Source organism: Bison bison, unplaced genomic scaffold, assembly GCF_000754665.1.
Source record: "Bison bison bison isolate TAMUID 2011002044 unplaced genomic scaffold, Bison_UMD1.0 scf7180017864471, whole genome shotgun sequence".
Lineage (NCBI taxonomy): Eukaryota > Metazoa > Chordata > Mammalia > Artiodactyla > Bovidae > Bison > Bison bison.
This window is the reverse complement of record NW_011495032.1, coordinates 23910894-23925186: the sequence shown is the minus strand read 5'-3', so window position 1 is coordinate 23925186 and position 14293 is coordinate 23910894. Positions and strand designations below refer to the sequence as shown.

The 14293-nt window shown below is 40.6% G+C and overlaps 1 protein-coding gene across 6 annotated transcripts in view; it reads right to left on the bottom strand.

Moving 5' to 3' along the window:
- CFLAR (CASP8 and FADD-like apoptosis regulator) overlaps window positions 1–14293 on the bottom strand; it is a 56467-nt gene that overhangs the window by 22393 nt on the left and 19781 nt on the right. For 4 of the 6 annotated variants that reach the window (XM_010860962.1, XM_010860960.1, XM_010860963.1 and 1 more), the window contains 5 exons: window positions 12587–13190; window positions 10214–10319; window positions 8528–8663; window positions 7431–7516; window positions 3435–3492 (listed from right to left, as the gene is read on the bottom strand). In XM_010860962.1, the coding sequence (XP_010859264.1) occupies window positions 3435–3492; window positions 7431–7516; window positions 8528–8663; window positions 10214–10319; window positions 12587–12948 (748 nt within the window). In that variant the 5' untranslated portion in view covers window positions 12949–13190. Of the gene's footprint in view, window positions 1–3434; window positions 3493–4216; window positions 4323–7430; window positions 7517–8527; window positions 8664–10213; window positions 10320–12586; window positions 13191–14293 lie in introns of all 6 variants that reach the window. The other 2 variants (XM_010860965.1, XM_010860964.1) reach the window with 2 other exon arrangements.

Here is a 14293-nt window from a genome sequence, read left to right as displayed (position 1 = left end):
TGGCATAGTCAATAAAGCAGAAAGAGATGTTTTTCTGGAACTCTCTTGCTTTTTCGATGATCCAGTAGATGTTGGCAATTTGATCTCTGGTTTCTCTGCCTTTTCTAAAACCAGCCTGAACATCTGGAAGTTCACGGTTCATATTGCTGAAGCCTGGCTTGGAGAATTTTGAGCATTATTTTACTAGCGTGTGAGATAAGTGCAACTGTGCGGTAGTTTGAGCATTCTTTGGCATTGCCTTTTTTTAGGAAACTTCTCAGGGTATTTAGCACTTACTAAAAGTGTTAATAAATTGCAGTTATTGTAATCATCATCCAGTTGAAATCTATTTGGAAGTCCGAAATAATAGGAACACTTGGTTTGATTAAACTTCTATTAGATTGAGGGCAAGTTATCAGGATGCTTTTCTCTTTTACCAGCAAATGAACCATATCCAGGCAAGAGCAGGCAACTCACCTGTATAATTACCATCAAGGATAAACCAGCCATCACAGAGCCCAGTGGAAAGAGCTCTGATTATTTTAAACTCCTATCCAAATCTACCAGTTCTCCCAATTTAAACAGCTAACTCTTACCACCTCACCGGTGTTTTAAGAAACATGCTGTCAGAAATTAACTCACTCTTCAACAGCTCTGGCTGGAGGGCCAACTTTTATGCATGGAATGATGGGCATGACCTGCTCCATCTGGCTGATGTGGGCAGAATGTTTGGAGGTGCACACAGACAGTATATGGGCTGAGTCAGGGGATGTTGGCAAGGGGCCTGCCACATAAAGGAAGCTTCCATCAGGCCACCACCCTGCTCAGTACACTCAGGATCGCCACTGCACATAGGACAAATTCCAAGCTCCTCAGGGAAGACTGAGCCCTCCTTACCTGTCTAAGCAGCCCCGCATCTTAAGTACAATCATATCCACTACAGTAAGACTCAGCCCTCTTTTCAAGGAGAACTCAAGACAAGCAAAAAGCACCCTTCTTGAAAATGATAGCATCAAGAGCTGATGTTTTAAGAGTGATGAGAGAGATCTTACATCCCTTAAATCTTTTGGTTGACTCAGTTCACTCACTCAGTCATGTTCGACTCTTTGTGACCCCATGGACTGAAGCACTCCAGGCTTCCCTGTCCATCACCAACACCCAGAGCTTGCTCAAACTCATGTCCATCAAGTCGGTAATCCCACCCAAGCATCTTATCCTCTGTCATCCCCTTCTCCTCCTGACTTCAATCTTTCCCAGCATCAGGGTCTTTTCAAATGAGTCAGTTCTTCCCATCACGTGGCCAAAGTACTGGAGTTTCAGCTTCAGCATCAGTCCTTCCTATGAATATTCAGGACTGATTTCCTTTAGAATGGACTGATTGGATCTCCTTGCAGTCCAAGGGACTCTCAAGAGTTTTCTCCAACAGCACAGTTCAAAAGCATCAATTCTTCAGCCCTCAGCTTTCTTTATGGTCCAACTCTTAACATCCATACACGACTACTAGAAAAACCATAGCTTTGACTAGATGGACCTTTGTCGGCAAAGTAATATCTCTGCTTTTTAATATGCTGTCTAGGTTGGTCAGAGCTTTTCTTCCAAGGAGCAAGTATCTTTTAATTTCATGGCTGTACTCACCATCAGCAGTGATTTTGGAGCCCAGGAAAATAGTCCGTCACTGTTTTCATTGTTTCCCATATATTTGCCACGAAGTGATAGGACCAGATGACTAGGGTTTTTTTTTAATTCTTTTATTTATAGAGGTGGAGAATGTCATCTTACAGAATCTACATTTATTAAATGGGCTATAAAACAAGAGCCTGCTGCTGCTGCGTCAGTTCAGTCGTGTCCGACTCTGTGCGACCCCGTAGACGGCAGCCCACCAGGCTCCTCCGTCCATGGGATTTTCCAGGCAAGAGTACTGGAGTGGGTTGCCATTGCCTTCTCCGAAAACAAGATCCTAGTAACCTTTTTTCTTTCTGCTCCTATGTAATTGGTTTAACATGGCTTATGACCATGGCTAGATTAATGTTTAACATGGCCTGGTTAGAGTTCTGTTTGAGGTATAAATGTCACATGCCTTAAAATATATAGCCAAAACAATGAAGTCAGAGGTATTTACATTCAAATAAGCTAATGTGATCATGGAAAAAGCAAGAGAGTTCCAGAAAAACATCTATTTCTGCTTTATTGACTACGCCAAAGCCTATGACTGTGTGGATCACAATGAACTGTGGAAAATTCTGAAAGAGATGGGAATACCAGACCACCTGATCTGCCTCTTGAGAAATCTGTATGCAGGTCAGGAAGCAACAGTTAGAACTGGACATGGAACAACAGACTGGTTCCAAATAGGAAAAGGAGTACGCCAAGGCTGTATATTGTCACCCTGTTTATTTAACTTATATGCAGAGTACATCATGAGAAACGCTGGGCTGGAAGAAGCACAAGGTAGAATCAAGATTGCCGGGAGAAATATCAATAACCTCAGATATGCAGATGACACCACCCTTATGGCAGACAGTGAAGAGGAACTCAAAAGCCTCTTGATGAAAGTGAAAGAGGAGAGCGAAAAGTTGGCTTAAAGCTCAACATTCAGAAAACGAAGATCATGGCATCTGGTCCCATCACTTCATGGCAAATAGACGGGGAAACAGTGAAAACAGTGTCAGACTTTGTTTTTTTGGGCTCCAAAATCACTGCAGATGGTGACTGCAGCCATGAAATTAAAAGACGCTTACTCCTTGGAAGGAAAGTTATGACCAACCTAGATAGCATATTCAAAAGCAGAGACATTACTTTGCCAACAATGGTCCGTCTAGTCAAGGCTGTGGTTTTTCCTGTGGTCATGTATGAATGGGAGAGTTGGACTGTGAAGAAGGCTGAGCGCCTTAGAATTGATGCTTTTGAACTGTGGTGTTGGAGAAGACACTTGAGAGTCCCTTGGACTGCAAGGAGATCCAACCAGTCCATTCTGAAGGAGATCAGCCCTGGGATTTCTTTGGAAGGAATGATGCTAAAGCTGAAACTCCAGTACTTTGGCCACCTCATGCCAAGAGTTGACTCCTTGGAAGACTCTGATGCTGGGAGGGATTGGGGGCAGGAGGAGAAGGGGATGACAGAGGATGAGATGGCTGGATGACATCACTGACTCGATGGACGTGAGTCTGAGTGAACTCTGGAAGTTGGTGATGGACAGGGAGGCCTGGCGTGCTGCGATTCATGGGGTCGCAGAGAGTCGGACACGACTGAGGGACTGAACTGAACTGAACTGAACTGAAGCTAATTTGGTGGATAACTAGAAATGCCAATGAATATATTTTAAGAGTTTAACTGTTCATTTTGAGACCTTAATTAAAATATGTAGATAAAGGAATGGCCAACTCTAAACATGCAACATTTTGTACTTGAATTATCAAGCATTTTTAAAAGTGAATATAAAGAAAAGCTGGTCTTACTTTGAATGTCAGGTGGTCCCATCATAAGCCTTTGTTCTTTACTCCTGCCATTCTGGAGCTTCAAACATAAAAAACAAGGTCACACTCCCCGTTCATTTTTCAGAGGCATATTATATTACACCTCTTTAAATATCTTGATAGGATTCTTAGGAATAAATTAAAGTATCACATTCACTGTTAAATTATCTAAAGAAAACTAGCAAGAGACATTAATTCCATAAAACTATAGTCTATGACCAAAGCAGCAATTCAAAGTGAAAATACAATAAATGTGTAAATATATTCAACTAGCATATTAGAATGTTTCAAAAACAGCTCAATAAAGTCAGACGTCATGGTACAGGAGAGTTGCCACAATAACTCAAAGTTAGAACAAGCTGTTGGAACTTGCAATGTTCAAAATTCTGTGTTAAAGATCACATCATTCAGCCTGATCTTTAACACAGAGGCAAGGTACAGGTATGATTAAGAGTGGGGGTAGAATTCTGCCACTTATTAGCTATGTAACTTTGAGCAAATTCTTTAACTATATGTCTGTTTCTTTATCTTCAAAATGAGGACAATAATAGTACCTACCTTATAAATATTTTTCAGGATTAAATGTATACAAGACACTCAGCACAGTGACTTTTAAGCATATGGAAGTGCTTAATAAATGTCCAGTTTTTATTTTTCTATAATGCCTAGCTATGCATAAGCCACATGTGGGTGTGGCTCTTGAACATTAGCCACCCTCTTAGGGCCAGAATGGGATGAATCAGAGAATGAAAGATTGAACAGACCCTTTCTCTTCCCAGATGACAGGTCCTGTGTAAGGCACACATAACACACACTGTCAACCATCTGATACGCTCAGCTTTCAAATGACAGCTCTCCTCTGAAGCTATCCTAGCCAAAAGAGAGAAGTACACTATTTGTTAAGCTGTGTCTATAGCTAAGTCTGTGCATCTAAATCAAAGAAAACACATAAATTGCTTTTATTAGTAATAACCAATGACTTAGCCAGAGGATAATGATATTAGAATTTGAAACCCCACATGGGTGTGCATTCACTTTTACATACGATTAAAGAGATATAACATCAAATCAAAGCTAGATTTACTCTAGATAAATATAAAAAACATTACAGTACAGAGTTACAACTTTTTTTTTTGGCTGCACCGCGTGGCTTGCAAGATCTTAGCTCCCCAACATGGGCTCAAACCTGTGCCCTCTGCAGTGGAAGCACAGAGTCCTAACCACTAGACAGCCAGAAAAGTCCCACAATTTGTTAATTCATCTGTTGGTATCACGTATCCTACAATGCCACTGTAATTTTTTTAATAATAATGATAAAGAATGTATTTGAAAACCATTCAGCCAGCTTGAACTAACTGCAATGTATCAAACATTTCACTCAATAGTTGAGAACATTCTTTTTTTTTTACAAAGTGCATATAGCATTCACCAAAGTAGACTGTATAATGTGCCATAAGTTCTAAAGGACAGAAATCATACAGAGCAATTATTTGACCAAAACAGAATTAAATTATAAATAGGGATGGTATGGGGAGGGAGGAGGGAGGAGGGTTCAGGATGGGGAACACATGTATACCTGTGGTGGATTCATTTTGATATTTGGCAAAACTAATACAATTATGTAAAGTTTAAAAATAAAATAAAATAAAAAAAAATAAATAAATCAATAATAACAAGGAAATGTTTATATCTCTGGAAATCAACTTTAACACTTCCAAAGGTATTTTGTCACATAAAGGGAAGTATTTGAACTCAGGGGCTAAATTTGGACAAAATTTATAAAGAGATGGGGCATTTAGAATAAAGAGATAGGACACTGAGGGTGGGATAAGCGGGTAAGACTTCTCTAAGGGCACTCAGGAATCTTTGGAACTTGGGATGGCAAATGCTACTGAAATTTTAAAAGCACCTTTGCAAACTTGTATGAGTTAACATCCAGGCTCCTAAATCTTGTGAGGAATTCACGGAATTCATATGCCATGGTGCCTGCTAACTAAATGAATGAATGACCAAGGCCACAGATTAATATAGCAAATTTAAGGCAAAATTTACAGAGCATGTGGGTTCCTAAAAAGCCACAAAGACAGTGAATCCAATTACTTGCATTAACAAAGTAGAAAGGCAATAATAAAAATACAGCAGACTTTTAACTAAGAATGACAGTATAATTTCTGTTAGATACGCCATAGCAAAGAAAGTTCAGAAAATCGGGATCTGAATCCTAAATCAGTCTTCTCTCATGATTTGGTATCACAGAGGTTCAGAAGGACGAAGAAAAGCATATTTAATTCTGGAAAAAATGCACCATGGTGTAGAAGGAGTATGGATGGGCCTAGGTCTGGCGGCAGGTACGGTGGGCAATCAATGTTCCTTAGGCCTGAGTGAAAGTTGCTCAGTCGTGTCTGACTCTTTGCAACCCCATGAACTATATAGTCCATGGAATTCTCCAGGCCAGAATACTGGAGTGGGTAGCCTTTCCCTTCTCCAGGGGGTCTTCCCAACCAGGGGATTGAACCCCGGTCTCTCGCATTACAGGCCGATTCTTTTATCAGTTCAACTTCAAAGGAGGCCCTTAGGTTACTTAGGCCTAAATGTCCTTATTTATTTAATGAGAGGGTTGGGCAGTTAATCCCTACCACCATCCATCTGAGTTCAGAAATTCTATTGCCTAATGCTGTCTTACAACTTATCTCCTCCACAAAACTATTTTTATTATAGGTATAGTCAATATTTTCATCACATACTTTTATGAAAGTGCTTATGATTTAATCACAAATGATAAACTGTGGTCCTGACTACACATTCCATATATCCTTATATGTGCATGAGGATGAGATTACAATGAGATTAAATCCTCAGTATAAAAGATTAACCAAACAATTTTTCTGATGATGACCTTGCACCACTGACTAACACAATCACCAGAAGTGACTATCTGTTATTTACGGTCACAAATCAGTCACTCAGTGACAAAAACACTTTTACACTTTTGTTGAAATCACTAAAATAAGCTCAATGAAAAGCAAATGCACAAAGAGGTAAACACAAGGATATTTATTTTGAAGTATTGTCATATAACAAAAGATTAGAAAAAATCTACATCCATATTTATAAAACATATTGCGATACAGCTAGAAAGTATCACTTGGAAACTATGTCCAATCTCTAAAAACAATGATTAAATAGAGGCAGTCCCATATGATTCATACGAAAAAATTTCTAAGAATTCTCAGGTCAGGACAGTGGGCATAGCATGCTACCATTTGTACAGAAGAAAAAAAGTAAAAATTAATATGATATGTGCATAGACTACCTCCAAATGGTCAGAGAAGAAAATGGATAACAACAGCTGCCTCTGGGGAAAGGAACTGGGTAAGAGGAAACGGACTTTAAAAATCATTTTAGCACCTTTTGAGTTTTTTGTCCATGGGCATGTCCTACCTATTTTTATTTCAAAAGTTAAATTCTCTAGACTTCCTTGGTGGTCCAGTGGTTACGAATCTGTCTTGCAGTGCAGGGGACACAAGTTTGATCCCCAGTCAGGGAGCTAGATCTCACATGCCAGAACAAAGAGTTCACATGCTGCAACCAAGACCTGGTGCAGCCAAGTAAATAACAAATAAATATTAAAAAATAAAAATGTAAATTTTCAAAGGAACACACAAACAACGGAAAAAATGTTTGTGTATGGGGATACATAAACACACAGGGAAAAAAGACTAGAGGGGAACAACTGTTAACATGGAGGTGATTTATCTTCTTTCCTTTATATATAGTTCTCTGTATTTTCCAAGTTATCTCAATAAACACATTAGCTTTGAAATTATAAGAATTTATACATATTTTATAAACAAATGCGTATTTGTCACAATTTTTTTCAGATGTTAAATGAAATACATGCTAGGAGAATATGTACATTTTTGTCAAAGTTCTGAAACTGTTTCATGCCAGGATTCCACACATTTGCTCCAGACTCACCCTTAGGTTATATGAAGGATCTTTAACACTCAAGTTTGGCAGAGATGCCTGGCGAGCATTTACATAATTTGTTTCCGCTCCTTGAGCTGCAAGCAGAAGAGAGGCACTGAGTTAAGACTGACAAATTATCATCAAATGAATCTTCAACAATGGCTCAGTTCAGAGTCAGTCATGATCTTTCAAAATACCCAAAACTTTCCAGCCACTTACTGAACTCAAAATGTCAGATCAGATGACTCTTCTCCCAATGTCATTAAGAACAGACTAAAAGTGCTACTCCTATTCTTGATCTTGAATCATTCATGGGCATGGGGGAGGGCTGTGTGCAGATCACTGGGTATCAGTCATGCTCTCAGGCTCTATGGTGGTGGTAGACTGCTAGCAGAGCCCATACTGAGTGTGAGTCTAAAAGACAGGGGAATTGAGGGATGGGATGGGGAGGGAGGTGAGACAGAGGGTCAGGATCGGGGACACATACATCCATGGCTGATTCATGTGAATGTATGGCAAAAACCACCACAATATTGTCAAGTAATTAGCCTCCAATTTAAAAATAAAATAAAATAATAAATAAATAAAAGACATGGGAAGGGGTGCTGTGAGAGAGAAGGCCAATGTGTGCTGGTCCCCTTTATGGAAGGGGTTCAGCAGAAAAGATGCCCCTTTCCATGAGGAGGTTATATGCAAGGCAGTTACAGGACCCCAGGGACAGGATGTCTCCAGAGCTTGGATGGTGGTCAGGCAAGGCAGCAGGGCTTGGCATAGACTCAGAAGCCCTGAGTACACACAGTGCCACCAGCCAGTGCAGAAAGTTGGGGTGCAGACTCCTTCTTAAAGACCAGACTGTTAAGAACTGCTTGGTGGCATTTTGCAGAGGGCCAAGACTCTGTGGTCAGGAGTGCTTGTTTATGAAGTTAGCAGACAGATATAGGGTATAGAGGATATAAAGGATTCTGATTGCTAGCCTCAGGCTGGTGAGGGCCATGGACATTCGGGTTCTGTTCCATCCACCCATTGTACACATGAATCTCTACCAACCTAACCCACTACACATAGGTACTTCATTAGGCCACAGAGAGGGCCAAAATGCTGCTCACCTGACTGCTTGTATTTCTGGATTTTTGTCTTCAGGTCTATCCTGTTGATGTTCCTTAGGCTTTCTTCTAATAAATTCAGTTGATCTGGAGCAACCAGATTTAGCTTCTCCAATTCAACCACAAGATCCAAGAAACTCTAAGAGAACCATCAACAAAAAACAAATGTCAGTACGGCTGACCATCAGGCCTCATATGCAAACCTCAGGCTGCATAATTTATAACAATAAGAAAATGTGACCAGAGGAGTCCTCTGAGTGACCTTCAAGGATCCTAAACCAGAGTGCTTTGTTTTATTGTCTCTCCAAGACCATGAGCAAATTACAATCCTGGAATTTACCCAGAAAAGAGGTAAGTCTTTGAGGGGGCCAACCTGCACCTAGGTTGGGAATAGATGCATGAGTCATTTTTTGCATGAAGGATTAAGAAAGCAGGCCTGAAAATAAAATCCTCCTGTGTTAATTCTCTTCCCAAAAGTCAGGCTGGTGTCATACTGAAAAACTCTAAGGGATTTACTGAAAAAGGGAAGTGAGACGGTAGCTGGGGAAATGTTTTTACTAGAAAAATTCTAAATGATATAGCCCTGAAGTTCCTAAAATATTTTAATCAATGCTGGAAATTCCAGTTCATTCTGATACAGTGGACAGACATGAGGTGGTAAAATTACAAGGTGAGGGTATTTTGCTATTTGTTCAGCCTGGAACATAGGGATTGTGAAAGAACTACATTTCAGAAATAGGCATCACTTTTGGTTTTACTTTCTTTCTGTTTAACATTTGGTTACTAATGTGCTATCTTTATTTTTCAATTAATAATCATAATTAAATCTACATAAATGATTGAGAAACAAGTGGACTAGGGGACGCCAAAAAATGAGTTTTATTTTTTTTTTATTTTACTTTCCATTTTGCATTTGATAATAGGGGCACACAGTTGCCCTATATTCCTAGATCTCAGAAATGAAACAACAATCATTAAGAAACATGAGGAGATTCTTAAGCAATGATTTACCAAAGTCCTCAGAAGCAGATCCTTGATACTAGAGACCCGAGCTTTTCCTGGCCTGTCCACAGGTCGGAAGTACATATCAGGCCAGCTGGGATCTACTTTTCCAGTGACCATAGCATCCCTGAGATTTCACCCCTAGCTCATTTTGAACTGCAAATCTATACTTCTGCCACTCTGTGGATTCATCAGTCTCAAGGACCTTCCCCTGCCCATCTCCCCCAAAGCCTGATGACTCCACACTGACCCTGAACTGGCTGAGGAGAGGGGAACAGCAGAGAGCAAGATGGCAGCGGGCCAGCACTTCCCATCTGTTTCCGCTCAGCGTGAACAGATGGGACTTCCTAACCTTCCCAGATGATCTGCCAAACCAGGGAGAGAAGCTGAAGGATAAGCCAGGCCTATGATTTTATACAAATAAAGGATAAAATACAAGGAGGAAACACACACCCAGGGCCACACCAGCCAACATCACTCTATTGCCTCTCAATTCAGGAACCAATTTTCTTCCCATCAGTGTTACTATGAAAAAACCTTCATATTCTTCTCCCTTCCCACCTTCACCCTCAATTTGGGCCTCCTTGCTTAAGTGCCTGATTCCCTCTCTTCATACCATAGAGAACAACTCCCAACCTCTGATAAGACTCTTGGGAACATGAATCAAGAAAAAGAAAGAAAACTCACCTTATCCTTGGCTATCTTGCTTCGACCCGTATAATCTCTCATGAGGAACATTAATGAGGACACGTCAGATTTATCCAAATCCTCACCAATCTCCATCATCAGCACCCTGAAAACCAGACAAGGTTCTTTAGTAAATTCAGACACAAGTCCTAGTGAGAATACTAAGAGCGTAGGTCTCCTCTAGGCCAAAAACTGGTTAAAAGACTAATTCTTGCCCCTATTTTGAATGTGTCCCCCAGAAAACAGAAAGCATAGATCACCCCAGGAGATCTTAAGCAAATTCAAAAAGGAAACTTATCCCTTCTGAGTTTTCAGTAGAACATGGTACCTCTTTTTCCATCTGCTATGAAAAGAACAAGAGAATAAAAACTTCCCCAAAGAATCCCCTAGCTCTCCCAGAAGTTATAAGTGAAATAAATGAAGAACCTAAATGACTAAGATGAAAGACGTAAATAGAATTCAAAATGATCTCATCCCCTCAGTTTAACAAATTCCCAGGTGATGCTGAAGCTGCTAATACAGGGACAATACTTTGAATCACAAGATCATGAATCAAAGTAACGTGTAAGCTGTCCTGGCTTGCTCCAGAACTCAAAAGGTAAAAGGCATCTATATCCTGGAGACTTGACTGTGTAGAAAGCCCCTCCTCACTTAGTCACCTCTGTTACAGCTGGAGTACCAGCAAGCTTTATCGGGGCTCCCAAGGACATCTCATGATTGTCATTAGTGCCTGGTCATTGTCATCACTGCTTAGAAGCCCATTTTCCCAATTAGACTCTCAGATTCTTGAGGATGGAAGATTCTTCATTTTGCTTTAGCGCTTACCAAACACCTCGCATATGTCAACCCACAATAAAGCCCACTCAATAGATGAATAAATGAATCTAGCATTCCCTGGCCTCTCTACTCAAAGGTCCCCAAACTGCCTCCATTCACTACAGCAAGGAAACAGAAGATGGAGAGAGTCGCCTGACTTTTTTCACAAAAACCCAGTCAGTGCCTCCTGAAAAGTTTTAAGATTTCTGACATCATATAATGGTTGGAGAAATGGAAGATGATTAAGAAAAACAGCAACAACGATAATTAACCCTTATATTGGTAGAGTGCTACCTGGTTTTAAAAAGTTCTTTACATAATTTAAAATACAATAATTTTTAAAAGTACTTCACAAACTAAATTATCACAATCAATCCTTACAAACACACTTGTGAAATCAGATATTATTCTTGGTTTCACAAGTAGGAAAATGAAGGCCCAACTGATGGCAGTGGCCGGCTCAGACTATGTGGCTGAGGCTATTGGTTCTGAGGCTTCAAACAGACCTTTAATCTCAAGTCTCATCCACGTTCCAAGGGCCACACTGATTGCAACTCTCTTTAATACAGTTTTTAATCATGTATATCATCTCCAAATGATGATATCTCCAAATAATGATATAACTAAAGACCCAGTGGTCCAGAGAAAAAAAGAATCACAAATTTAAGGTTACAAACTATCTTTCTTTCCCCAGAAATGCAGCCTTTCCTGTCCTTTCTGTGCTCCTCTGAGCCTTTAAGAGAATGTTCTGTGACCAGAAAAGTAAAAGTGAAGTCGCTCAGTCGTGTCCGACTCTTTGTAACCCCATGGACTGTAGCCTACCAGGCTCCTCTGTCCATGGGATTTTCCAGGCAATACTATTGCAGTGGATTGCCATTTCCTTCTCCAGGGGATCGTCCCGACCCAGGGATCGAACCCGGGTCTTCTGCATTGTAGACAGACCAGGAGGAAGGAGCAATTCAAAGGCTGTCTGAACTAAAGGGAGCTCCAATGGCCATTCCTCTCTGAACTTAAGGGAGTCTAGATGTGGTTAATTGAAGAAACCTTCAATCTGGGCTCTCCAGAGCCTCCGGGAGTAGGAACCTCACAGAAACTCACTGAAAGCTAGCTCACCCACTAACTTCCTTGGCAGGGGAAAGACCGGAGGAAATTCAGGAAGGATCACAAAGCTCTCAAAGGTCAGGAAGATTACTGTCAGGCTTGTTGTTTTCTTTTCTCAGAACAGGAAATTGCCCAGCTCTGACATCACAGGCTAGCAAAGAACACAGCAGATCTCATCTTAGTCATTTGTCTCTCTACCATTCTACCCATCAGGCAAACACATACCATCTGTCCTTTCCAGTTTCAATCTGACCTTCTACACAGTTACTTTAAGCAAACATGTACTAAGGATTCAAACATTTCAGAAGAATGAACATCAACAGGGCAATAAGATCGGTGGGTAGATAAAGGGATGAACCTGCTTAATGTCCTCTATGTTTCTATGGTTCTGAAGTCTAGATCTTCTTCCCTCCCTCCCTTCTACTGGTGCAGCCTCGGGAGGGGCTGATGAGTTACCTATAGTCTGAAATCAGATGTGGGTGCCTGCGCAGGAGGGCCTCCACTGTCGGGGTATCCATATTCAAGACCCTCTTGAGCAAGTCAAACCGCCTCACTCTGTAGAGCAGCTCAGCCAAGCTCACAGAAGACAGCTTTCCTCTCTCTCTTAAAATATCCAGAAGATCCCTGACATTCAGTGGAACCACATCTGCAGCAACATCTCGGCACAAAAAAAGGAGTGTATCCTTCTCCTCTTCATCAAGTGCTTCTTCTACCTGATGGATGACTTCAGCAGACATCCTGTACAGTGTCATTCCAAGGAATGGCAGGAAGAAAAGTCTAGTCCAGTCAATAGAAGGCCATGAAGCTACTGATTTCATTTCTGGTGGTTTTCTTCATTTCTTTCAAAATCCTTTCCAATGGAGGAGTTCTGTGGTTAAAAGGGAACTTTTTTTTTAATCCTCCAAGCAAAATAACATATGCCTCAAAGTCCAGGTATAGGCTCTTCTTTTCTTGCTGGTCTAATTTAGCAGATTAAACTCATGTTGTTAAGTCTGCAGAAGTGATCCTTTCCGGAGACAAAGCAACTGATCCCAAAATCAGGACAGACAAAGAAGATAACCTACATTTTAAAAGAAATGAAACCAGAGACATTATTTCAAAAAAAAAAAAAAAATCCCACGTGCTTTATCAGAATTTATCAGAGTATAAAGTGTGGTAGGTGGAAAATCACTACTAAGGAATTAATGACGAAGTGACAGATGAATGGTGAGGGGCAGAGGAAGAGCCCAATGACTAGGCTGCTCTCTAGACCACAGAAACTGAGGTCACGGGGGTTAACCCCTTTTTGGTGAACTCCCAGTAGGCTTGAACAAACACAAATCTTAGCAAAGGGGACTCTGCAAGGTGTCAAAAATGATGGGAGAAAACCGGTTTCTGTCTCTACCTCACCCTTTTTTCCCAGTTGTTCTACTTGAAAACCCCTCATTCACACCTGCTGCCATCCTCCCAAAGTCACAGGCACTTTACACAGTGTCATCATGACTGCTCACAGGACCTGCCACCATGGCTGAACATGAGCCTTGCCAAGTTTTGATCACCTCTTTGGACCCTGAGCCCCTTAGGAGGGTCAGAATCCCATACTCACAACACATTGCTGGACAGCAATTGTCACTAGCATTGCTGAGTGCATCAGTAGAAAAAAGGAGGTTGAACAGATCTGCAGAAAGATGCAGGAACTGGGTGGGAATGGTGGGATGTTCATGCCATGGGTGTATTCTTAACTTCTTCCATTGGAACTCAACCTATTTTCTTTCAAAATTTAAGTTATAAATGGGGATCACTGTTTAAAGTTTCATAGCTATATTTTATTTTAAATAAGCTCTTACGACACATGTACTCCAATGTTCATCGCAGCACTGTTTATAATAGCCAGGACATGGAAGCAACCTAGATGTCCATCAGCAGATGAATGGATAAGAAAGCTATGGTACATATACACAATGGAGTATTACTCAGCCATTAAAAAGAATACATTTGAATCCGTTCTAATGAGGTGGATGAAACTGGAGCCTATTATACAGAGTGAAGTAACCAGAAAGAAAAACACCAATACAGTATACTAACACATATATATGGAATTTAGAAAGATGGTAACAATAACCCTGTATACGAGACAGCAAAAGAGACACTGATGTATAGAACAGTCTTTTGGACTCTGTGGGA